Source organism: Pleuronectes platessa, chromosome 6, assembly GCF_947347685.1.
Source record: "Pleuronectes platessa chromosome 6, fPlePla1.1, whole genome shotgun sequence".
NCBI classification, from domain to species: domain Eukaryota; kingdom Metazoa; phylum Chordata; class Actinopteri; order Pleuronectiformes; family Pleuronectidae; genus Pleuronectes; species Pleuronectes platessa.
The window spans coordinates 3,407,871-3,435,730 of NC_070631.1; the positions used below are offsets into that span (position 1 = coordinate 3,407,871).

At 43.2% G+C, this 27,860-nt stretch overlaps 1 protein-coding gene across 1 annotated transcript; it reads left to right on the forward strand.

The window, feature by feature from the left end:
* Positions 1–2,551: 2,551 nt before the first annotated feature.
* On the forward strand, positions 2,552–23,729 carry vwa5b1 (von Willebrand factor A domain containing 5B1). Its single transcript, XM_053425350.1, has 21 exons — positions 2,552–2,711; positions 2,885–3,046; positions 4,698–4,917; positions 5,102–5,256; positions 6,358–6,489; positions 8,126–8,250; positions 10,014–10,190; positions 11,883–11,993; positions 12,237–12,439; positions 13,887–14,001; positions 14,135–14,320; positions 14,921–15,107; positions 15,331–15,527; positions 16,282–16,522; positions 19,491–19,784; positions 20,374–20,511; positions 20,827–20,961; positions 21,415–21,486; positions 21,997–22,066; positions 22,840–22,963; positions 23,076–23,729. The coding sequence occupies exons 1-21, from the start codon at positions 2,573–2,575 to the stop codon at positions 23,727–23,729; spliced, it is 3,837 nt and encodes a 1,278-aa protein (XP_053281325.1). The 5' UTR covers positions 2,552–2,572.
* The last annotated feature ends 4,131 nt before the right edge of the window (positions 23,730–27,860 follow it).

Below are 27,860 nucleotides of genomic sequence, written 5' to 3' on the forward strand. Positions count from 1 at the left end.
AGTTCTTGTTATCACATGTTGCTGCAGCAGCTCCAACCTTCACCGTCTCTGCGCTGCATCTCCAACTGGCGAGATGTGGCCACTGCATCTGTAGTGGCTGCCACCTGTGGCAGCACTTCCATTCCCTCTACGACACAGAGAGAGAAAGAGAGAGACAGGGAGAGAGAAAGAACCAAAAAAAAGGGGGGAGTTGAGAGAGGTCTGAGAGGAGGAGGAGGAGGAGATATTTAACGATAAGTGGACTTCTCACAGAGAGAGAGAGAGAGAGATCCTCGCCACACATCCAGTGGACACAAATGAAAGGTAAGATGATGATGCTGCGTTCACATCAGATTCACTTTAATGCGACAGTGTGTCTCTCTGATGATGCATGTGTCAACCCTCCCTGTCATTTGTCTTAAATCAAGAAATGGTCAGCCGGTGAGATGAGGATTGGAACTGCCGTCTTGAATCCTGTGTGTGTGTGTGTGTGTGAGTGTGTGTGTGTGTGTGTGTGTGTCTTTCTATCTGTGTGTATTCAGGCAGTGTGTTTCAACAGGTGGTTGACACAGCGTCTGCTCCCTGTTTTGACACTAATGAGGGCAGAAGAGTGTGGCGCCGCTCATGGAAAACATTGAGAGTTAATGCTTTGCTGGTCTTTTAGCCAAAAAAAAAGCTAAAAGAAGCAACCCCTGGAGGGAGGCAGGGTGATTCATGTGGCTGAGCCAACCAGAGGGAAAGCACCCTGGGACTGGCACTTTCAACACTAATTACTGTAATCTGAGAGACCGTAAAGGAAAAGGATGCTGTAGATGAGAGAAACACCTGCCAAGCTCAGGGAAATGCAGTTTTTTTTTACACATTAAGTTAACTTATGTGCAATTTCTCTGCAAAGCCTCTTTCATGCGTGAGCTAGATCTTTAATTTGATATGATTTTGTGTTTTTTCATTCATGTTCAGTGCCTGTGTTGCACCGCTCACAAAGCAGCGGGGGGATGTGTTGCAGTCTATCCGTGCAGGATGTTCTTTCTTTCATTAAGTCTTTCTTTGTTCAAATGTTAAAAAAAGAGATTGTTTCCAAACAAAGGGATGCGTCTGTGTTTGCTTCTCAATCTGTGGTGGACCGGACACACGATGGCACTGTTGAGACAGACGACACAATAGTCTCTAACTGCATCTGAATGACCTTTTCATCGCCATAAATAACCATGTGGTGCCTAAAACCCCAGTTTGGCCATTAGTAGGACTGATTGAATCCGACATTGATTCTGAAGCTCTTCTTATGCAGCCAGACTCCCGAGTGTGGAAGTTGTGTGTATGTGTAGAGACCAGGTTGGAATTTTACTAAGTGAATTTGATTTTGAAATGTGTATTTCCCTCCCCCCCCGACTGCCTGTTGTTTCAATCGCTCACTGTGCCGTGAATAAAGGCTCACTCCAGAGATCCCAGTGGTCAGTCTGCAGGCGAGCGGACGAGCAAGCGCTCTCTGTCTCTATGGAAATTGCTTTCGTCATAACACTTCCCATTAAGCCTGTGCCGGGGCTCTGGTGGTGCAGCAGACACAGACCTCTGACAGCACATAACCAAGATTGCTGGTGGAGGAGACGACATTAGCGACGAAGCACGGCCCCGGAGCAACAGATCGTTTTATTGTTGAGCTTAGAAAACGCTGTCTTCCTCACCGGGCATTCTAAACACATTTAAAGTTTCTTTTTGTTTGTCTCACATGGAGCTGAATACTGACACATACAGCGTTAAGAACCATATAAAATGTGTTTAATGGCTCTGACCTTTATCGCAAACACTTAAAGCACCTCTGTCACCTTCCCTGAGAACCTGCTCGTTTGACGTCATAGGGTACTGAGGCTGGAGAACCTGTGAACCTGCTGCACTGATCTCACACAAAAAGGAGCAGGAAGAGGCTTTATGTGACGGATCTCCAAGGTGTTTATCTACGACTTATTTCGCTCTGTTAAAGTGGAAAAAAACCTCCTGAATCCGCCTGTTTATCCAGATCTGTTCCAAAAATTAAGGCAAATGATTTTGCAGTTTTTTAGTAATCCAGCTCATAATCAGACAAACTCAGAGAGCACAGTCCCCTTATGAAACCACATTTAAATTCAAACACTCAAGCATCACAAATGCACACTCTCATAAATATCGGCCCTCTCAACACGCCTGATTTTTTTTCATCAAGATCCATAAATTATTCCCTGGGAAATGAGGGAAAATGTCAAGAAAAATACCAAGAAGGTTAAAAAGAAAAACCTGGATCTGCCCCCTGATCCGGATTTAATAGATTTCTCCCTCATACCACATCCTTCATGGTGCTAGGCAGGTTTTTATAAAAAACACAAAAAAACACAAATAATAATATAACCGTCTTAATGGAGGTAATGAAATAACAGTTGACTTGAATTTAATTGTTTAGCAAATACATACACATGCGTATTGTATAATGTCTTTCCTTTATTTACCTGACACAAAACAACGTGTGGATTCTATTCTATTCTTCCTGAAGTATTCTTATCTCATGAGGCTATTTTTCCCTTTTCCCCCACGTTTGACAAACCAGTATCCTAAAACCAGCACGATGCCTGGACTCATTAACAAGGAGAACCAGAGCGCTCTGCCCCTCAGCGTCTCTGACATCACTTCCTGTGTCAGGGGCTACACGCTGGCTCTGACAGCCTCCATGACCTACGAAAACATCGAGGATCATGCAATCGAGGGTGAGTGAACACTGCACTGTAGTAGCCACTCTGGATCAATTCAAACCCATCGCATGCTGCTGTAAAGCTGATTATTATTGACTGGATGTGTAATTGCTTGTTTGCTGTCTCTGGTTCATGCACTCGTTTCTTTTTTCTTTTTTTTACTTCTTCCTCTGGTTCTGCCTTTTAAGGGATCTTCATTTATCCCCTGGAGGAAAACTCCATCGTCGTCGGGTTCGAGGCGATGATATCCAGTCAGATCATTACACTGCAGATCAAGGACAAGGCAAAGATTGAGGACTGTTACCTGGACAGCTGCCACGCGTCTAATGGAGGCCTCCAGAGTGGCAGTGGTGAGAGTTAAACCTCTCCAATCAATGTGGTTTTCTATTGGTGGTGGAGAGATGAGCCGTCCATTCATACATCCAACTGTCCATCCAACTGTCTGTCCATCCATCCATCCATCCAACTGTCCGTCCAACGGTCTGTCCATCCATCCATCCAACTGTCCGTCCAACTGTCTGTCCATCCATCCATCCAACTGTCCGTCCAACTGTCTGTTCATCCATCCATCCACCTGTCCGTCCAACTGTCTGTCCATCCATCCAACTGTCAATCTATTCATCCATCCAACTGTCTGTCCGTCCATACATCCAACTGTCTGTCCAACTGTCTGTCCATCCATCCAACTGTCCATCCAACTGTCTGTCAATCCATCCAACTGTCAATCTATTCATCCATCCAACTGTCTGTCCGTCCATACATCCAACTGTCTGTCTAACTGTCTGTCCATCCATCCAACTGTCCGTCCAACTGTCTGTCCATCCATCCATCCATCCAACTGTCCGTCCAACTGTCTGTCCATCCATCCATCCACCTGTCCATCCAACTGTCTGTCAATCCATCCAACTGTCAATCTATTCATCCATCCAACTGTCAGTCCGTCCATCCATCCAACTGTCCGTCCAACTGTCCGTCTATTCATCCATCCAACTGTCCGTCCAACTGTCTGTCTATTTATCTATTAATCAATCCAACTGTCTGTCCATCCATCCATCCAACTGTACATCTATTCATCCATCCAACTGTCTATTCATCCATCCATCATCTAACTGTCCATCCAACTGCCTGTCCATCCATCCATCCAACTGTCCATCCAACTGTCTGTCAATCCATCCATCTGTCAATCTATTCATCCATCCAACTGTCTGTCCAACTGTCTGTCCATTCATACATCCACCTGTCCGTCCAACTGTCCGTCTATTCATCCATCCAACAGTCTGTCCAACCATCCATCCATGTAACTGTCCGTCCCACTGTCTGTCCATCCATTCTTCCATATGTCTATCCTAATTGAGTTGCATTATGGGAAATGTAGGATCCACTGCTCTGTAACTAAATGCCAGGATATCTCTACATCTGCTGCTTTGATTCAGGCCCTTTTATTTAGAATATAATTTTATTTATGGAAAGATGTGACTGAATTGATGAAGCAGCTCTCTAAGATTTCCATTACATGAAAATCTGTACAGTCTTTATGGGTCTAAATAGAGATTAGAGATGTCAAATTCAAATGCTCTGGTATTTTACAATTACAGTAAATATAAATACCATCTGTAGATTTATAAATCTTAGTCTTTTAAAGAAAGCAGTGATAACACAACTCCCTTTTGTCTAGACAAACAACTGCCTTGCTTGCTTCATTCTTAATATTAGTCATCGACTTTAGGATCCCTTGCTGTGGGCGCCTCAGTTGTTTACAGACTTTCGAGAGGTTTGTCTGAGTTACAACCGAAGGTGAAGCCTGTGTGTGCTCTCTACATAAATCAGTGAAATGTAAAATCAGTATTCTAGGAGTGAGAGCTGCTCAGGGATTAGAATAAATCAAGGAGGGTATCAGACATCAGTTACAGCTCCAGGCTCTTCCTGGACAACTTTACTTTAGTTCTGATAGCCTCACTTTCATTCAAGTTAAACAAATGCTAATCTAGTCTGCCGTTCCAGGACACATAGTGTTGGATGAGGATTTGGAGAGGACGGTGTTGGTGGTTAACCTTGGAATCATTCCTCCTATGGAGACGGTCCACATTCTGGTCAGTACCTCCTCGGAGCTGTCCACCCTGCCCAGCGGGGGCATCCGGGTGTCCTCCCCACCGGTGTGCACACCTCGGGTACAGAGGACGATCAACGAGGAGCAGGGACTGTCCCCGAACTTCTCCAGACCGTAAGAAAAACAACCTAATAAACCAATTAGAGCGATAATTGTTGACATTACTCCTTATTGCAGGTTCAAAATTGATTTCTGAGTGTTTATGCCTCAAATAGAAATAAGTGTAGATGGAAATGATATTTTCTATATTGCATCAAGATGGCTCAGTTTTAATATGGTTCTGTTTTGCCTCTTTCAGGCGGGACAGACATCCCTGTGCCACAAGTCCTCACGATCAAACCCCCAACTCTCCCCAGCTGTGGTTGACCTCCCTGCTGGAGGAGGAGGCCATCAACTCCATGGACTACAAGTTCAACTTCCAGCTGGAGATACGCGCTCCTTACCTCCTCGCAGGTCAGAGAACTGACCATTTCTCCTTAAGTGCAAACCTCTGATTTTGTTATAATGCTACAATCAGCCTGATCACTTGAGCTATTCACTGTAATCAAGCTGTTCAGGTCTGTGCTGCGAGACAATTGTGATGGAGACAAAAAAAAAACTGAGCTGAAGTGGGTTTTGATGACATAAATCTGTTATATTACAACTGCTGGAATAAAGGGAGGTTGGATATTTTTTTAAATATGCTCATTCAAGGGTTGAATTGGACACCACTCTCATGGCTGTTCAGTGTGGAGCCGCAGCCTGGAAGTGGTTTTAGTATTCAGTCATTTATTATCCCACGCAGGAAACTTGGCTTCCAATCAGGTGCTGAAGACAAAACACTTTCAGTTTCACAAATGTCACACACATTTAGAAATCGGTCACATAAATTGTGTTATTGTTGTTATTATAAAGATCTGCTCTGTTCTAAACTAAAAAAAAGAAACCACCGACCGGCACCTTTAAAGCTCCTTAATGATGATTACAGATTCAACTCCTGTAAAACCACAACCGGTGAACTTTAGAAAATGATGGACAAAAACAATAGTGTCATACATAAATCAAAAATAAATCAAATAATGTATTAGATAGGTGATGAAAAAGGCAAATTCTTTATTTCCACATTTATTTATTTAGATATTTCAACAGTTATTCATTTAATTCTATTTATTATAATTATATGTTAGTAATTATTGTTGGGAGAACTAGTTGCTCAGCTGTTTCTCCCTGTTTTCAGTCTTTATGCTACATTTGCCATATTCCCACTGTAGCATCACATTTATCCTAAAAACATTAAAGTGGTACGTTTCATTGAGCTCACAGGTTTCTCCTTCAAACCTGACCACTCGGTGGTTTGAGCATCACAGACATCTTTATATAACGGTGCATAATTACTGATAATTTATTCTTCATGTTTTCTCAAACTGCGACAGCACTCGAAAGCCTCACTGTGACGATGATCTGTAATTACGAGTTGTTTCCGAGGCTCCTGCTGGTTTGTTACCAGTTGTTGTCACAGGACGGTGAAGCTGCCGCTGGTTGTTGATCTGCCTGTTGGGTTTCCACTCTGTGTAGGTGTGGAGAGCCCGTCTCACGCCATCCGAGCAGACGCTGACCCTCTGGCCCGCTCTGCCACCAGTGTGGTCGTCACTCTGGCGGACAAATACACGTACGACTGCCCCGTCAACATCCTCATCTACCCCAGCGGTAGGTGAACGGCTTCCAAACTCATACACATGCAATTCAAAATGCTTCTCTTGTCTCTTGAAAGTAAAATATCTAGAGAGAAGCTTCTTGTACACCATGTTTTCCCTGTTGAACAACTAATCAGATCAGTGGAGAGGTGATTCACGGCCTCACATTGTGTTAACAAGTGTCTCAACTGGAATAAAAGGCCCTCCTGTTGTTATTGTGTGACATACCAGTGCGCTCGGTCTCCATTGTGTGGGTGTGCAGTGCCAGGCCTTTTTTCTTTTTTTTTCTGTCCCTCACCGCTGCCTTGACCTCCAGGCCAGTGTGAGTGGGCCACTCGTCTCCCAGAGCCGGCAATGAGCCTCGGCCTCGCTGATCTAATACGTCTCTGACGAGGCCTCTGCTCACAAACTGACCTGCAGCCAGTGCCCAGCGATTTAATTCAGCTCAGACCGCCGCTGGAGTTTCAGTCACAACATCGGGAGAGATGGAGGATATACGGCTGCGTCACAGGCATGAGTGTGTGCCAGGAACAAACCCAGAGAAAACCAGAAGTCTGTTTTGATCATCCGTTAACAGCCAGAAACACAAACTGTCTCATCCAGCCTCCAGTTTAATACAAGACACAGTTTGTTATTTTAAGACTTGTCCTTAATGGTCAAACTGTTGAAACAATGAAAGATATCAGTCAAAACCAGTCGGGGAGTTAACACGAAGAGGTTATGAACTTATTGATCTTATCACCCAATTTTTTTATCAGTAGTACTTTAAGTCTCAAGATGTTTATCATCAAATAAGTATAATAGTATAAACAACTTTTGCAGGGAAGCTCTATAGCAGCAAAACAAATTAGTAAAGTAAGTATTAAAAAAGACAGAACAGTTATTATAGTAAGATAAAGATAGAGTAGAATAAAATATATAATTACCAAAGAAATGTACAATTAATAAAATAATAATAAATCAGACTTGTAAAAAATCATTGTGGACATATAAGTAACATGAAGGCTGAATACTTGTTGCGCAGTCGAAAGCAGAAAAATGTGATGGATCAGTATTGATTGTGTTTTTCAGTTTTAGCTAAAATAATATACAGAAACATTTCACAATCAATGTTACTATCTTAAATAGCTCAACAGTTTTCAGTAGATCAGTACAGATGTTCATGGTCCCCAGAGGATAGACCCAGACCCATTCTGCATCCGAGTTTCATGGTCGTATCTTCGGAAGTTTTTCTGTAATCTTACTTAAAAACAAACAAACAAATCAACAATTTCTTATTGTTAAGATTCACATGAACTTTACATGAGGGCAAATAGAGAACAGTGGTGTTAGGAATTTTCCAGTCTGCTTCTTTAAATCATTTTTTATCAAGTAAATACTTTTCAATCTATAAACTTTCAATAAAAATAGAATCTACACTTCATACGTCTCTTGCAGAAATGCAGATTCCTGTTACTTAAGAGAAATAACAATCCCAAATCCCCAGAATCCTCTCACCCCACTGAACTCATCGTTATCATCAGACCCATCTTCATTTGGAGTTTACACAGATCACCTCTGCAGGTCTTTCAGGTCCCGTCCATCTGCTTTCCAATCTGCCTGCAACCCATCCAGTTACGTGTCTGTCTTGACCCTCTGTGTCCCCGCAGAGCCTCATCTGCCTCATGTGCTCGTGGAGAACGGAGACATGACCCAGGAGGAGTACGACGAGTATCTGCACGGCCGCGGTGATTTCATCAAGGCCACTAAGAAGGACTCCAGCAACGAGAGGAAAGTGAGTGTGTCATCGACATCGGCCCCATTTACCTGAGCCGAGGACAATGATATGGAGGCAGTGTCATTGAAGAGCACACGACAGCATCCTGCACAGAGGCCTCTTATAGTGTCACATTATTTTGTTCTATCTTAGCAATCTGAGGGAGTCCAATACGAGTCTAGTACATGACTATGTGCATGAATCAGCTCCCATCTGAACAAGAGTCGTAAAATATTATTATATTGTAAAAACAGAGGCCATCATTTTATGAAATATCGTGAGCTGAATATTTTTATTTGGAAATCCACCAAGATAAAGAGAACATTATAAATGAAAAGTATTTCTTTCCATAGAAGGGTAAATAGAAAAGTAAGATGAGGTAAGTTTTAATCATTTGGATTTGATTTATTTGTCACATTCACAGAGACACAATGTAAAACATGTGGGTGTGGGGTGGGGGGGGGGGTGGGGGGGTGAGGTGCTCGGTCTATTGTGACAAACCAAGGGACTAACAATAAAAAGAGTAAATGCATTAATAAAATAAGTTAAAAAAGTAATTCCTACAATAGAAACATAATTTAGCATAGTCCACTATTCAAATATACGTAGATACAGCTCAACTATTGTTAACCCAAACATAACATGTCATTATAACACAATTTATCAATCAGGGACATGTAGACAGCACTTGTTCTTTTACACTATATTTATTCACACTTTGGAAAATTGAGTCGGCTGGATTAGCTGTTAATAGTTTCTGTTTCCATTGCACCATTGATTGCACTGACAATTATGACTGGATAATTAACATTCTGGAGAAAACGTCAAAAACATAATGATTCATTGACGAGTCCTGCAGCTCTAAGTGCCTCTGTGATTTCTTCCTGATTATATGCAATCATTTGTCATAGAAGAAGTTGATTATTACATAGAGGCAGTGGACTAGTGGCAGAAACCTGGACTATGGGCAGGAAAGGTCTCTGGTTCTTCTCTGGTTCGACTCCATGGAGAAACAACAAAAAGACAAACCTGGATTGATCTGTACAAAAATCCAAGAGGATTCTCCCTACCCTGTCTAGTGCCCCTGAGCAAGGCACCTTACTCCCCCAACATCTGCTCCCCGGGCGCCGTACATGGTCCCTCACTGCTCTGTGTGTCCTGCACGAGATGGGTCAAAAGCAGAGGTTAAATTTCCCTACCTGCATGAGTGTGTCTGTGCATGTGTTAATCTGAATCTTAATATACGTGTAAAGTCTAAGTGACTCAGAAGAGCACCTCTACAGAAAGGCCTATAACTTCTCTGAGGTATAAACATTCCTTTTATGTAGAACCCAAATAATTGCCACCTGCCCCAAATCACTTTTTCAAAGCCCATTTAAAGAAAAGGAAGCCACGCTCGTTCCAGCCCGGGGAGCACATCTGTATTATTATTTTTTCCAGCCGCCGGGCTGAGGGGCTTTGTCTCCTTTACTTCAGAGAGTTGTGTGTCCACATCTCGGTGGTGATGAGGTCGTTAAGTGACCAACAGACCAACAGGAGACGGAGCGAGAGCACTTGGCCATAAAAACAGTTTCTATGGAAACACTCCAAAAGGCTCACCACATCTCCAATAATTGATATTCACCGTCTGTCGCCCCCATCGCTTGCCTCTTTTATCTCCTGGCTTCCTTGAGTGTTAAATTAAAGCCTGCACACATTCACGGAAATCCCTGTTATGTCCCCGTGTGAAATCCTCTCTAACGAATGGTCTTTCCTCTGGTTCCCCCCGTGTGTCTTCACAGGTGGACGTCATTCACAGGCGTCTCCACAAGGACATCCTCCACAACCCCGTGGTCATGCTGAACTTCTGTCCTGACCTCAAGTCCATCAGCTCCGACCTGAGGAAGGTGCACGGCGAGTTCATCTTCCTCATCGACCGCAGCGGCAGCATGAGCGGGGTCAACATCAACCGCGTGAAGGTATTTTGATCTCAGTGTGTGTCTGTGTGTGTGTGTGTGTGTGTGTGTGTGTGTGTGTGTGTGTGTGTGTGTGTGTGTGTGTGTGTGAGACGCCTGTTAACATATAAATTGTAACACATCACACACGCAAGCAGCAGTTTAAAGATGGATCTTTCTCTAAATGATGATCTGCAGATTACACCGAACTTTCCGGGGTCCAAACCAAACACACAGAAAATGTAAACATGATTTTGAAAGCGATGAGCCAGAGAACACGTGACGGATGTGATATGACAGGAGAGCTGCGGCTGCATGAGAGGCTGTGTAATTGCTTCCTTGGCTCCGAGCCACGGCCAAACACTCAGTCTGGGCAGATTATAGACGTGGTTAGCCAACTGTGTGAAGGCCATGTACACAGGACTATCGATCAGACACATCATTCACTACCAGCCAAACGTCTCAGCTGCTACTGAGTCTTCCACATTTCATCAGAGCTCATGTGAGCTTTCATTCCAGAAACCTAGACTCACGCTCGACATGTGATTGAACATGTCTGCTGGTTGTTTGTCAGCTCGTGCACCGACCCTGTGACGTGATGTTTGTTTGTGACTCAGGCTGTTTTATATTGGATGTGTCTCGTTCGGAGGATTCTGGGCTCAGGGCCCGGATGAGCCCGGCGCTGGGGACGTGCCGAATATATATCAGCACCAAGGAGGTTATGTTTTCACCCCCTTGTCCATTTGTTTTATTGGTTTATTTTTATCGGCAGGATCACAAAATAACTACTGAGCAGCCGGTTCCATTCATCGGTGACCTGCTCTGGCTTTAAATCAAAGGAGCCTTTTCTGTTCTCAGCCTTATTTTTTCACCACTTTCATTTTGGTTTCGGTTCCAACAACACATGGCGTTAACCTTGGTGGAGGTATGAGCTGCAGTTATTGTTACCTCCCACAAGGAAGTTAGGTTTAGGCAAATACTATTCAACTGTTAAGATTTGGTGCGGATCCGGATCAGGGAGCAGATTCAGGAAATATTCATCACTTCCTTTATCATTGAGAGTTTTTTTCTTGACATTTTCCATGATTTCGTACAAATTGGTGTCGATCCTCAAAACAAATCTGAATTTGGAATCAAAATATAAAGGGTAATCTTGTTTAGTCTCTTTAATCATTCTTCCACATTGGCTTGATAGATACGAACTGCATTTTGTGGGCTTATCTGTGAGCTGTGATTTGATTTAATGGTACGCACTCGACTCAGAGCTATTCTCGTTCCCACTGATCTCACAGGGACTCTCACAGAACAGCTGGATCATTACATATATAATGATTTTTTTCCCTCTCTCTATGTGCCTGAGTTGCTTTATTCTTGATGGTCTGGCCGATGAGATCTTTCTGCTCATCCTCTAAATACATAAAGGTTGAGACGAGTGTTATTCTTCTGGAAACTGCTGTAGAGGAGACAGTGACGGATGTAATTCTAGAGTATAACCTTTCTCTCACCTCCTCGAGAGAATCTGCTGTTCGGTGATGACAGCAGAACATCGTGCTTCCATCGGGACATGTAGTTGAATTGCAGAGGCAGTGATCAAACACTCCAACAGGACACCAGGCCCCTAATGAGCAGCAGAGTTGGTTTCTTCTGTCAGAAGGTCGGGTTTCACAGCCTCTGCTCTGCTCTGTTCTCTGGACGTGCTCTTCATCTCTTTCTCAGGACGCCATGGTGGTGATTCTGAAGAGCCTGGTGCCCGGCTGCCTCTTCAACATCATCGGCTTCGGCTCCACGTTCAAGTCGCTGTTCACGACCAGCCAGAACTACGAGGAGGTAAAGGAGCTCTGTGCTGCACTAACACACGTACTGACACAAGTTCGTAGCTTACAGCTCTTTGGCAAAGCTTTTAAATCAGTCGGCACAGAAAGCTGCTTTCCAAAGTTTGGAGTGTGAAGCTGGTAAGACGGGCGGTTCTTGAGATATGCGAGTTACAGACACGATGGTGTTCTGTTAATTGAACGAAAGCAACTGTGAATTTCTCTTTTCATGTTCTCCTCCGTGCCACGTTAAACCCAGGAGGCCGTGTCCCTGGCGTGCGAGTATGTCAGGAAGATCCGAGCCGACATGGGGGGCACCAACGTCTTGGCGCCGCTCACCTGGATCCTGCGACAGCCGACGTTCAGCGGACACCCCCGCCTGCTGTTCCTGCTCACCGACGGGGCCGTCAGCAACACGGGCAAAGTGATCGAGCTGGTCCGCAGACACGCTCGCTACAGCAGGCGAGTGCCGTCCCTGTGCCGGATCGGTGGAATAAAGGACGACACGGTTCAACACACAAACACATTGCAGATGTAGAATGTCACTCAGGCGAGCACATGCCTCCGCCAAGGCCCAACAGACGCCCTCAGGTCAATCAGGCTGCATCGCATTTCACACACTCACAGACATGAGGTTGTTATGATGTGCCAGATTGTTTGAAAAAAACAACTTGCTGATCCAGATCTGCACAGATATCCGAAGGGTTCTTTGAAATCCTTTTAGAGATATTTGCATAATCTTCCTTACAAGCCGTCAACAAACAACAACAAACAAATTGACTTGGGTGAAAGCAAAAACTCCTTGAAGGAGCTAATTTGATTAAGATGGGATTTGTATCTACACATATGTACATTAACATGTTTCTAAGGTACCGGGGTTAAGACTAAATGAATCAGATGTAAGCTTATTGAGAAGCAATGTAGCAGTAATGGCACAAGCAGAGAAATGTTAATGAATATATATTCCTCTTTTGTTTATACCCATTATGCAAATAGCAAAAGCTGAGCTCACCGACATACACAAGTATCACATCCAGGGATTGTCGGGGACTTAAACACAACACCTGGTTATGGAGCCGTAATCCTTTCAAAATGAAATCACACAGCTTATGTTGTGTCCGAGTCAAACACCATATTTCACTGCAAGGAATTTGTGCCGACATTTGTGCGAGCTCAGTTTTAGATTAAAACAACACAACGGAATAAGGACGAGTGAACGCTCCCCGCGCAATGTGGACGGCAGCTGTCAGGGAAATAATTCCATCGGAGTCTCACACTGTGAAACCCTCTCCTGAGTCACACTGGAGATAATTGACTTTTTGTCTTCTCCCTCTTAATGGCTGCCTGCCCGCAGACGACTGCATTAGAGCACGGAGCTCGTGCCCATTCGCCAACACTCCCCGGGTCATTATCACGCCATGCTTACAAATCAGCACAGCCAGTCAGAGACGAGATCAGACAACGGGGATAATCCATGTGTGGAGTTTAATATTAGAAAGTGACATTTAGGTCCCATCCTGCCTGTGGAGATCCCCAAGCTATATCCATCTAATTTAATTTATATATCTCCACTGCATCTCGTTAAAACGATGTGTGCACGTGAATTCGATGGAGTCGAGCGATGTCTGCGCTGGCCGGAGCCTACAAAAGCTAACACACAAAAACTTGTATCACCAAAAATGGTACGTACCTCGAAGTGGGAGACACATCGTAATGAGGGGTCCCCGAAAAGTGGACATATAGAGGTACAGGACAAATTATTAAAGGTTCCACATTGTCACGGCAGGCCTTTACATACCAGGTAATAACTATTTATGCAAAGATGTGTATCTATAACAATTAGATTAAATGGAATAAATCAAAATGCACATTGGGTTCTTTGACACATTACACTTCTGTGTCTGTGCAGGTGCTTCACGTTCGGCATTGGACAGAACGCCTGCAGGAGGCTGGTGCAGGGGCTGGCGACCGTCTCAAGAGGGACGGCGGAGTTCCTGGCGGAGGGCGAGAGGCTGCAACCCAAGGTACTCGTCTAACGACAGAGAGCTATTCTGAGGGGCCACTTAAGAGGCATTCTGGGTAATGTAATGGCGTGTAAGGGTCAGAAGGAAGCTGTGTTTTATGTCTGAAAGTATATATTTTTGTATTCCTCCACAGATGATAAAGTCCCTGAAGAAAACCATGTCTCCGGTGCTCAGCGACATCTCCATCGAGTGGCTCTTCCCCGAGACCAAAGAAGTGCTGCTGTCTCCTGTGGGCAACACCTTCCTGTTCCCTGGGGACAGGCTGATCGGGTACAGCGTGGTTTGTGACACCACCCGTTACCACGTCAATCCCAAATCTGTAAGTGGAAGACGCTCGGTGAGAAGTGATTGCTCCATGTCTTTTTTCATGCTATTTTCAGTGACTTCACTTTTCAGTTTCCTCTAAAACGTGTTTGAAGTCCATCCCAGTGGAGATGAAAGGGCTGAGCTCAGTGTCGGACAGCACATCAGGCCACCGGGACATTTCCCAGTGGCATGATGGTCCTTTTTAGCCTTGAACTGATAACTCGATAAGCAATAACATAGCGAGTATTATCGTCCCTGCGACACACATAGCAGCCGAAGATATTACAGCAATCTGAAATTGCTGTAGCAGATGCGAATCCTCTTCTGATAATATTATGGAGGTCAGTAGAAAAGGAGAGGGGGAGCAGAGAGGGAGAGTCCTGTGGTCCATTGTGTATAAACACACTTTGAAAATTGATGCACGTCTATTCCTGGTCTTACGGTAAAGGAAAACAGATCGAAGACAAAAAAGTTGAATGAGGCTATTTATATTTATTCATATTATGGAGTTTTAGAAAATAAACAAGAATAATGAAATGTAATATAACAGTTCCGAGTAAGATAAAGGCAAAGTTGGCGTCTTTTTTTCTGTCTTGGATGTGTCCCCCTACAGGACAAGAGGAGGCGCTACAGCATGATGCGCTCCACCGAGTCAGCCAGCTCCGTGTTCTACCACTCTCAAGAGGAGGACCCGGGGAGGATGAGCGTGGACAGGGAGGCGCTCTCCGGGCCTCTGTATGACTCCTACCAGGACTCCATGACCGACGGCAGCCCTGTCACCACGGAACAAGACACCACGGGTAAGAACCTGCTACCGAGACTTCAGGTCCGGAAAGTGAAGCTAACGCTGAAGTGCCTGTATTCTCTCAAGTGACCACAAGGGGACGACTTCACTAGAAAAAGTCTATGAAAATGAAATCTGTCGTTTCAAGTCTTCAGAGCTGCACTGAATGTTTATTTTTCAATGGTTGGATGGAATATAGTTTGTTTTCAATATTTTCCATCTCTAATAAAAAACCTCAGGGTTGGATAAGACGTCCCCAAGGAGACGGGCGTACAGCACCAACCAGATAATCGACTACAACCCAGCGAAGAAGGTGTTCACCCCCAGCGACCCCAGCTCTGTGGTGGCCAAGAATCCCCTGAGGAGAGCGAAGGTCCAGGAGCTGATCGGCCAGATGAGTCCGGAGCACGAGGCCCAGTGGAAGAAGGACTACCAGGTGTGATCCACGTTACAGCTCTGGTCTACAATTACACTGATTTAATTTGTAAATCTAGCCCCGACAGAGATTTCATGAATCATTACAATAAAGCATGTGCTGTATATGTTAGATACATAAATAGACTCATTACCCACAGTCGCCATCCGGCAGCAGGAATCTAATTTTGTATTTGGAAAAATTTAATTTGTATTCAGACTGTACTGGCAAATTAAACAGAGAGCCGGCCCTTGTCTGCTCTGGTGTATGAGCAAGAACAAGCTAATGGGCTCTGTTCAGTAATGAAGCAGAAAATCTATGATTTATAATTAAGTCTGAAAATTTCTCAGGTCGCGTCCTAATATAATTAAACAGAATTCAGCAGGCTGTGAAGAAATGATATCCTCTCCCTGCAAAACGCAGCTGAGGATTATTTGCCCTCACTTCGCGCTTAATCAATCCAAATCTAATTATCATGAGCAAACAGTTACTTTATTTTTACACAAATTGAAGAACTAGAGTTACTGCCTCCACTAACCGGTGAAGCTGCAGGAAATTACATTTTAGATATGAAACAGTTTTATCCCTGAAGAAAACGAACATGAGATCACAGTGACCTCCGACCTCCAAAATCAGTTCATCCATCCAAGTGGATGTTTTGTTTTTCAGCACACGAGCAGATTAAAGTAAATTCAGTGGATGAGGTTTCGTGTGTAATTAAAATCTGTGACAGAACCCCGGTATTCTACACTGAGAAAATCGATCTTGTTTTCAGCCACAGTTGGCGAGCCTGTGCGCCTCGTCTTCCAGAGGGCGTCCTGCCATCTGCCCGCGGCCGCTCCCTCAGCAGGAAGCCGACTCTGAGCCTCGTTTCCCTCTGCAGCCACAAGACGATCCTCTGCCCGGCAGCATCAGCAGCGGCGGCTTGGTGCCAGCAGCTCAGAACACAGCTGGGGAGGAAGCGTCCAGATCCTCCACTGACAGCCCGTCTGTCGGCAGCAGCGGAGGAGACACAGGTGAAGCTACAAGCCAAACTGTTATTCATGAAAACCTATCTATCTATCAATCTATCTATCTATCTATCTATCTATCTATCTATCTATCTATCCATCTATCCATCTATCTATCTATCTATCATTCTATCTATCTATCTATCTATCTATCTATCTATCTATCTATCTATCCATCTATCTATCTATCTATCCATCTATCCATCTATCCATCTATCTATCTATCTATCTATCTATCTATCTATCTATCTATCTATCTATCTTTATATCTGTCTATCTATCTATCTATCCATCAATCCATATATCTATCCATCGATCCATCTATCTATCTATCTATCTAACTATCTATCTATCTATCTATCCATCTATCCATCTATCCATCTATCCATCCATCTATCTATCTATCTATCTATCCATCTATCCATCTATCCATCTATCCATCTATCTATCTATCTATCTATCCATCTATCCATCTATCCATCCATCTATCCATCTATCCATCTATCCATCTATCCGTCTCTCCGTCTATCCGTCTATCTATCTATCTGTCTATCCATCTATCCATCTATCTATCTATCTATCTATCTATCTAAATTGTTCTATCCGTCCATCCGGCTGTCTGTCTCAACCCATAGATCTAGTGAATTAAAAAGTATTTCCATCAGGGACTGTTGGTGGATGTACTCTGAGTGCTTTTCTATTTGTATACTATTCCCTGTATTTATTCTTCTAATATTTCACAGAGTTTTCTTAATCTCAGGGTCATTACAGTTTAATTGTATTATTCTCCACAGGTCAATGACCATAAAGAATGTTGAATTCTAAAATGAATGCAATAAAACATTCTTAACATCACATATAAATTGATGTTGTTAACATTTTAATAGTTCTATTTGCTTATGAGAGAATCTACAAGTACACACAAGTTTCATATAATCCCATCCCTCCCACAACGATCCACCAGCAGCTGCAGGTTGTTATGTTCCCCGACAGAGGATCCTCAAAGCAGCCCGTCCATGTTGTATCCAATGTCCTCCTTCATATCTCTGATTATCTTCTCCGATGTCCACGTTGAGAGGTTAAGAGTTTGCTGGTTCTCATCATATTGTAGAAAGGGAATCCAGATATTCATAAATTGTTGCTTGTTTTTAAATTTAATGAATTAATTGATATCGGGAGACACATTTTCGCTAATCCACCTTTTGAGTCTGTTGCTTCTACAATTAAGGAGGTAAACCTGATAACCACCGGAGCTTTGCCTTTAAAAGAGCAAACCTCTGGGACGCAAGGGATTAGAAGAGAGTTTTCTTCGAAATATATAAATGCAAGCATCAAATATACTTTCCCAGAATGTGCCGAAGTTGAAGCAGGAATAAAACAGGTGGAAATGTTCTGCAGGTTGGGTTTTAGGTAAAGGGCATCGGGCTCTATACGAGGATTCATGTCTGCCTGTTGAGAAACCTCCCATCGGTCATTACTTAGCTCCTCATTCAGGTCAATTTCCCACTGCTGCCTCCCATCCTAAATTGAGGGCGTAGAGCTATTACAGATATCATGTTATACAGAGCTGATATGGAACCTCGACTGAACGGAGCAAATTAAATCAGGTTATCAACCGCAGTGTGTGTCTGTGGATCTGGAGACGGAGAGAACGGACAAAATGAAGCAGGAACAAACTGATGTGAAACAGATTTAAATCCCTTTTTATGATGAATCTGGATTTTTCTCAAATTTAGTGGATTTTATTTCTTATGAATTTGTTGTTTTTCCTGAATTAGACCTAATCCAGATCTTTTTTAAATGATACACATTCAGAAAAGTTGTCATATGATTTTAAATAGACATCATCTTTGTTTGAATGTATTCAGCTCTTTATTATAAAAGGACTTGATAATGAAATCATAGCAGTTATGCGTTGCATCCCCAAAACTCTGACATTGAGTGAAATTGCTTTATAATAAGCTAAGTGGCTTCTGTCTGTAGCTTCATATTTAATGGACGGACAAAGGAGTGGCATTGATTTCCTCCTGGAAATGTCACAAAGAAAGCGATGAGTTCCCAGAACTGTTCTTTTAAAATGATGTGACGTGAATAAGCAAATGAAAGTAACGATAGAAGAACTGAGGCAATTAAATTACCTTTTTATTCAAACCAAAAACCATCATAATGGATTTAAAGCTCTGTGTGCCAGCACAGCCGGAAGCAGGGTATTGTTTTTACCCCCAGAGTTTGTGTGTCTGTGTGTTTGTGTGTTTGTATGTTTCCAAAACAACTCTACAATGCACGGACAGATTTTTCCCACACTTGGATTATTACTACAGAGTTTATCTCCGGGTGATTCACTTTTTGGAGCTGATCGGTTAAAGGTCAAGGTCGACAAAAAACAGTCAGAGAAAAACACATTTTACAAACATCACCGCAAAAAATAGAGACACAATCTTAAGCTGATCTTGATCATAAAACTTTATAAATGTCATATGAAGTTACGTTACGAGGAAGTTAAATATATCACGTCATGCACAGCTAAAATAAATGCTGTGGTATCTTAGCATTTTATAGGACTGCAGATATGACCTAAAGATTATACAGGTTGAACAAATTATTATCTTTGATAATCATATTGGAGTAATGATGTCTTCATGACCTCACTATGAGGTCACAAAATGAGGTCATTAAGTGAAATAATTGAATAACTTTTGCAACCAATACGATTAGAGACATGATCTCCAGGTTAATTAGCTCAATCATCATATGCTATAAATAACGTTGCGATGACGTAACTATAAATGGCATTATAATAACATAGCTAGCAAAGTTAGCATATTGGGATTGAGGCATAGACAGGGAACGCTTTGAAAACATATTCTTATCTCGTGCATCTTGTCAAAGGAAAGTCGTAGGAAAGAAGATCTGAAAACACTGTCAACCACAGACGCTAATTAAGGGATTGCATCTTGTTCCTTTGATGTTTCAGACGGTTATGGACACCAGTTGTGTCAAGCAGAGACACCACAGGAGACCCACGTGTCGGTACTGGGCTCTGCCAACCAGCACAGGGCCGACTGCAAGGCCGTGGTGTCCGGGCTGCTGAGCGGGAAGCCCGTGAAGTGGGAGGTGGTGTTCGATATCGAGCCGTACCTGAACGGGCGGGAGCGCGAGGAGAAGGTTCACGAGGAGCTGTGGAACGAGACCTTCCACCACCTGGCCGGGCACTCCATCATACACGACTTCGAGCACATGGCGGACAAAGAGTGTGAGATCGAGCACGGTGAGATCTGTGTGGCTGCATTCAAGCGTTAACTGGGAGATCTGGGGACGGAATTGCAATGATGGAGCAGGAGGAGAAAATGAGAAATGTTTGCACAACAGATGATGCTCCCACAAGCGGTTATATCTGATCTACCGGGCGTTTTGGGGCACAGGTCCTTAATCGTCACTTCTGTCCAGCACCAAGAGTTTAAAGAGTTTGGATGTTCGTGCTTTTGTCGGTTTAATTTTCTTTTATATTAAGCTGTTATCTCTAATCTGCTTGTTTTCACATAATCGTTGAAGTGTGGGAAATAAAAACTCAAAGGAGCAGTTTCATTCTTGATTCATGAAATACGGCAATTTTATTATTTTAGGGTTACGTGAGAATGTTGTGTCGTTAAAGTCATTTTTAAAGTAAACGAATAGATATGAGAGTTTCATTTATCGTCTCATCTAAAGTTTTGGTGCAAATTTTCCCACAATGTCAAACCGTTCCTTTAATTTGTATGAAGGTTATGAATATGCAACATGATTGTAATTGTGTTATTCTTGCACATAGTCTGATGCCAATGCTAAATAATCACTTTTGCACTCATTGTCATTCCCAGGCTCTGGCAGGAAGTACCAGCATTATGCGATTCACACCAGCAAATCCTGCAATATACTGAGCAAATACACAGCGTTCGTTCCCATCGACCTGGACACTAACGAGTATCTACAGACGTGCATTGAACACTTAAACCCCGGTAAGTCACACTGATTCATAAACCTGTAGGAAACTCATTGTTCGGTCCTCTCCACCATGTTTGAACATTTAAGTTAAATTGAGTATTTCAGCTTTCTTGGATAAATATTAAGAAAAGCTGAACAAAGTAAAATATTAGATTTAAATGTTGGTTTTGCTTCGGGCTGAATTTCATCCTCTGGAGCAGAAAAGGAAACATCTGTGATCACAAGAACATCTCTCTGACTTCTCCCCATGCGGTTTGCTGACACAGTTGGGGGGGGGGATTTGACTAAACTGTGATTTCAGTTTGAGAATTGAATTTTGCTTTCGGCAGAAGGTCTGAAGAAGGGCTCACACTCCGGCTCTCGCTCGGGGAGCAGGAAGAACCGAGGCTACTCCATCGGACTGGGTCGCTCGCAGTCCGGCGGCATGTCGCAGGAAGCTGAGGACATCCAACCGCTGCCCAACAGTAGGCTGCGTTCTTATATATCTCAAATAGTTTAGCAGCAGATGGAGGTTTAATAGAAGTTTTACTAAGGCTCTTATTAAAATGTCTTCACATGAAATATGAAAAGGTTGCAAACACCGGGAGCTGTGAGGTGTTGAACAGCGTCAGGGAGCTGCCTCCTGCTTTACAATAAAAAAAAAAATACTTCAACTTCTGCAAAAGGGCACCGCGCTTTAAATGAGCTGGTTTCACAGTGGTGGCATGGCAACAGGAAGCAGCACGACGAGCACACTGGTGAACATGTGCCAGTTAAAAAAGAAGGTGCACAGATACAAGGGGAGGGGGGGGGGGGGGGCTGCACCAGTATGTTCCCATGAGCGTGTCTGTTTTTCTTTTATCAACAACACAACAATGTCCATGTGGCTTCTGAGAATTACAGGGGATTAATTGACCTGATGTGATGTTGTGTCTCAGGTGGAGAGGATGGCGTCTCTCCGTGCAGCACCCCCTCCTCCTCTGGCTGGGAGAGATGCAGCTTCACAGAGGGTGAGTGCAGCACATCCCCCCCCGACAGGAGCTGGATGCTTGTCCCCGTGTCGGCTCCTCTGCATCGTCGTTGTGTCGCTCCCGAGGTGAAACATGAGCTTATTGACATTTCAGTCGTCCCTCGTCTTGTAAGTGATGAGAGGAATCGACATAGTTCCGTTGCTTCTATTGACGAATGCTGCCTGGACCCTTTTTTTTTTATAAAAAGCCACAAAGGCTCAAACACACAGACGTGTTTCACCTGCGGAGGAGACAAAGCTGGTGGAGGATATACCGTTGCTCTTAAAGCTCAGTGGAAGTGTTGTAGCTCTTTCAATTGATCTCATTTTATTTTTAAAGCCCATATTCACTAATGACTGTTTGTCTCATGGGGCTTCAAAAGGTGCAACATCCTCCATCGCCTTTATTCCCTGACACTCACGCTGAGAACAAAATAGAGAGAGCCACAGCTGCCGCTTGTGTCTCTCTCTCTCTCCGTCTCTTGTCTAACTCTGTCTCTCTGTCTCCAAGCCGCCCAGAGGAGTCCGTCTGTGACCTCGGACCAATCACAGAAATCGGTGGAGAGCCTTTTTTCTGCCAGGTGGGTGATTGGACACTCGCTGGCAGCACTGATGTGTTGAGGTTGTGTTCCTGCTGCGTGAGCGAGTGCAGGAACTTCAGCTCTATTTAACAACTGGGTCACAAGGAAGAGACTCGCTGCACTTTGACATCCGATTCTTTTGACTTTTAGAGAATGCTCCATCGAGGTTAGAGTAATCAAACTCTTTTATGACCAGTCAGGACCATGTAATTATGATTTTTTAAAACCAAGATAAGAAGCTGGAGTTGGCAGCTTTCTCAGACGGTGCTCAGGGCTCAATAATCCTAATTTATCCTAAATACACTGTTGACAACAATAAATAAACAAAAAACAGCTGCTTTAAGGATGAAAATGGACTCTATATAAAGATGGATGACATTATTGCTCCCCAAAAAGCTTCATTGCCCCCCCTGTCTTCTCCTCAATGGCAGAGGGACCTAAAGTAAAAACTGAAAGTACATGTTAAATACATTTTCCCAAATATAGTTTCTTTCATTTTAGCTAGTTTGTGTTTGTTTTTCCAGTAAGTTTGGTTTGAACGAGTTATTCTACTCTACGTGTCCTCCATCTTTATTCACAGCCTATCTTTGCATTTAGCACGTTGACATGACAACTAGCACTCATCACTGCCCTCAATTGTTTTTATTTAAACTGTATGTAAATCTATTTTCAAAAAGAAACAATTGCCTTCCTGGTGAGAGCAGCAGATTGAATTGAACGGCCGTGTGCTGCACATGTTGTGCATTGTGATTCACTGTCCTCTCCCCCGTCAGGTTGGCCCTCAGCAGGACTCGTCTCCTGACCCGAGCGGCCAAAGGCTTCATGTGTCGATCTCACAGCAGGTCCGGTGATTCAATCGGAGAAAGTGACAACGAGAACAAAGACTACATCCCTGTGGTGGGTAACAAATCTATACAGATCTGTCAGCCTGCATGTTTCTGATGGATTCCAATTCGAACGGACAGTAGATTTGTCAGGAGAGACGAACGTGTGACCATCTTCCCTGCAGGTGTTGTTGCAGTTGGCGTGTGGAGCGTTTCCTCTGGACACAGCTCTGTGTGACGCCATTAATGTTCCCATGGACAAGCTCAAGTGGACGTCCCCCTTCACCAGCCACCGCAACAGCCTGGGCCACTTGTCTCACTCCAGCAGCCGCCGCGCTGAGAGCGCAGATCACAAACCACAGTGTGAGCCAGAAACATATCAACCACCAGCAGAGCAAACTGTCGGCATCTCCAGCCCCTCTCATCTGCCCCGGAGCGCCTGGACGGAGTCTTCTCCTTCCTCACTGGGAGGTCCCTCCTGTGCTGCTGAGCCCCCGGTCTCCCCACACTCCACCGGGGACAGTGGTCGGAGCTCTGGGTCCGGGGGCCTTGAAGGAGCGTCACCTGGTGGCGTGCTAAAGAGGATGCTGAACCCTGAGAGCATGCTGTGGGCCACCGCTGTGGCCCTCGCCTGGCTGGAGCACAGCTCGGCCAGTTATTTCATAGAGTGGGAACTGGTGGCGGCCAAGGCCAGCATGTGGATGAGTGCGCAGGACATCCCGGAAGGTCGAGATTTAGCCTCCATCAAGGCTGCTGCCAACCAGCTCTTCATCATCCTCAGACACTGGGATGAGAACCTGCAACTGAACATGCTCTGTTACAACCCTAACAGCGTCTGAGCCCTGCGGATACAGACCACTCAACCCCATACGATACTATGCTAACTGAGGCTGTTCTGTTTCTCATTCGGCAGTATGTCTCTGGAGTCTGATTTTGCCGTCGCAGTAGTGAACAATGTGTTTCTTCTTCTGTTCGTGTGCTGTTCCTCCAAAACATATCACAGGCTCTCAGAGGCGCGATGTGCAAGCTATTACCTCGCTGGTGCCATATACTGTAGCTGGATCTCCGTCAGCAAGGGGTCTGATCAGAGCTCTGTCTCTGGTTTGAGTTTCAAGGAGATGAATGTCAGTATTTTATTAGTAGCATGCTGGACTGCTGACCATCAACATTTGAGAAAAGCTCTTAAATGTCCTCATATTGATGTTAATGGGGAAAATGCTGCAAAAAACAATGGAAAACTGTTCCACCGACTGATGCATTTACTGTTTTTACATCTACTGATTGTATTGTGAAACACATCTGGGTAGTTGCTAGCAGTCCAGTCTTTTCTAATGTCACCATTACAGTGTTCTTAATATTTGCCATTGTGCTGTTCGATAGAAGCAGAGACAGAAAAATATGCAAACAAAGCTAAAGAAAATATAAAATACATTACGTTTCAAAAATATGTGGCTTGGGTGGGAATCTATGAATGTGTATCCCACTGGCATGTTATTTATTCTTTATGATACGTACAGTTTATGTTTTTTCTTTTGTTCTTATGTATAGAGATTAACAGAAAAACCTGGATTCGGTTGCACCAGCTGTTGGCAACTTCATAATTAGCTTAGTTATAATATAAATGAAGCTAATTTAATATGATCATGCCTAACTTGTTTAAAAAGGGGTTACATCACACAAGCTAGTTCTCATATAAAGTTAGCCTGGGTAATTTATGGAATTTAGTTTTTGGAACATTGGCTGCACCTCTCCCCTTTACCCAACTTGTATTTTGAAAACCCCTGAGTTAGTCTAACAGCTCATTAGTGACTTTCACCCAATTCAAGTCTTTACCAGCAAAGAAAATCCTCAATTATCCTCAACAAATGTATTAAATCATTAGTTAGCTAATTAGAACTCTACAGACAAACAGAGTAATAGATTCACAAACAGCTGGCGCACCCTGATCCCAAAGTGGGCGTCGATCTACAGCCCTGTTCGGTGAATCAGAGGAAAGACTCCTGCTAGTTCAGTCATTGTCACGGCTCATTTACCGCAAGTGCCTCACCAAGGTTTAAAGTCGGCAGAAAATGCAGATCTGTCCACTGCAGTTCAATCAGTGTTGATAATGACTATATATATAATATATAATATACAGCGGGGACCCTCTTCTTGATTCTTATCGGTGACCTGTGTCATCGTCTTCTAATATCTACTTGTTTTTATCATTCCATCACAGTGTTGCTTTACTCAGGTATTCCGTCATTTTCTTTGTAACTCAGGCTGAATTGCATAGTGCTTCTGCATGCACATGTGTTTGTGTTACAGTGTTTAACGAATGAAAAGAGCCTGAAGTGCAGTATTTTTACTCACTGAAATGAAAATGAGAAATACAGTAGATGTCATAATCTAATATTTTTGTGCCGTAAATCGCTGTAGTAAGTGCAGCTGTAGTTGTATTATGAAGTATTTTTTTATGTAGCGGGTCAGTTGTATGGTGCAGTAACTTTCGATTTGCTGTGTGTGCCTTTCTAAATGATTGTTGACTGTTTGGAAGCTTCTGTGGTGTCTTTGTATCTGTCGACGCAGTGGCCAGCTCTGCAGGTGCATGTAATAAAATTAATCTACAAGCAAAAGTTCATGTTCCGTAGACATTATTGTCCCTTTAATAACTTAGGGGCTCCTCAGGGATCAATGCTTGGGACCGATTGTCTTTGTAATATAAACCCTCTCCCTTGGTGAGACTATCTGCTCACGTCCACTACCGTCACTATGCTGATGATGCCCTGTTCTATCTGTCCTCACGACCAGATGACCCCTCTCAACCTGCTCCAGTGGCTTCTCAATTGGATGATGGGAAGCCACTTTCAACTCAATCTCTCGTTGGTCAAAACCGTCTGTCGTCATTAAAACTCAAACGGTTTAGTTGGTCAAGTTTGGGCTACTGTTAAAAAACATGGCGGCCTCCGTAGAGAGGACCTGTTCCTGATGTTATTATAAAGTATTTAAATTTAAAGGGCCCATTCTAGGGTAAATAAAATAACAATTTAGATGAAACACAGTAGTGCCAATAGATCCCTTTCACCTACATCTTCTTATATTATCTTGAAGCTTCCCCTCGACCCACTGCGTTCACATCAGCCTCTGCTCCCACACACAGCTCATCCTGAACCTGTTCATTTTTAAAACACAATGAACGTGGACATCTCCCAGGGGGAAAGACGTGCTGTGTAATTACTTCTGGTTCACTAGTCAATGTGATTTCAAGGTGACATCAGCTGCAGGTAGAATTTCTTCCATGTCACATAGCACACGCCTCGTCAACATTGCCCCGTCGAGCTGTCACACAGGCGGCTAATGGAGGCGGTGTGCTGGGCGGGCGGGCGGGGGGGGTGGGTGTCGGGCAGAACAGACTGAAAACAAACAAAGACAAATGACAGCCGATCTCATTACTGTGTGGTTAATCACCTCCTTCTACCTGTGCTTCTGAAATCAAACAGCAAACACTTGTTAACTTTCCAAATATCATACACAGAGGAAAATTGCCCTGGATGAACTTTAAATCATATTCTGTTGCTATGTAACTGCCAATAAATCTATTAAAAAAATATGCTTGAAATAAATTTAGTTCAAATACAGTTTATTCTTATCACGTCTGTGAATAATAAAGAAAACGACGAGGTGAGTGCAACTGAGAAGCTGCAGAAGAGAGGTTCGTTTTTTAAGTTTTAATGAGGATCCACCGACGCAAACAGGATTTTAATTTAGGTTTACACTGAAAAACGTCAACACCATCATCCACCTCCACTCAACAGCTGTCATCATGTCCCCCCCCCCCCCCCCCCCCCCCCCCCCCGCCCCACACACACACACAAACACAGAGGCCTGGACTAGTGGCAGAAAGTTGGAATGTGGGCAGGAAATCCGACGGTGGTCTCTGGTTCGAATCCACGGAGTGACAACAAAAGCAACATACCTGGACGGACAACACCTGGACAACACCTGGATCTGTTCCACACTGTCAAAGGGCCTACCCCACCCCACTGTCTAAGTGCCCCTGAGCAAGGCACCTTACTCCCCTAACACCTGCTCCCCGGGGCGCCGTGCATGGCTGCCCACTGCTCTGTGTGTCCTCCTGTGTTCACCAGATGGGTCATAGCAGAAAACAAATTTCCCCCCTTGCATGTCGTGTGTGTGGGACAATAGATAGATAGATAGATAGATAGATAGATAGATAGATAGATGGATGGATAGATAGATAGATAGATAGATAGATAGATAGATAGATAGATAGATAGATAGATAGATAGATAGATAGATAGATAGATAGATAGATTACTTTATTCATCCCCGAAGGGAAATTAAGTCGTCATAGCAGCCGGTACATTTGAATACAATAAAATACAATACAATAGAATAAAAAAAATATATATTGAGGTAGAAAGAGTAAAAACAGAAACACAAGATAAATAGGTAGATAAGGTGCAGTGGCAGATGATGGTAATATTACTGATGATATGCTGGTAATGTTATTGTTAGACAGTATATAAAAATAGTACAGTATATATAGTATATAAATATAACATAATATATATTTATATATGATAGTAATTATACCAATATAATAGCAGTATATAGTAATAATAATAATGGCAGCAACAGTATATATAATAATAATAATAATAGTAAATATAATAATAATAATAATAATAACATGTACACATGTATAAATATGTGTATATAGACTTATATATACAAAGAATATACAAAGAGTATGATATAATATATGATATATAGTACGGGTATAAATATAAGTATTTGACGATACAATAGATAATATAATATACTATGAGTGTAAGAATATGTAGTTAGAGTGTGCAAAAGACAATATTATTGTATAAAATGATATATATAGTATCAATATGGTTTATATTAACACATATCACATATGATGTGAAGTAAGTGTTCCAGTATATGGAGCGGAGTGTTGT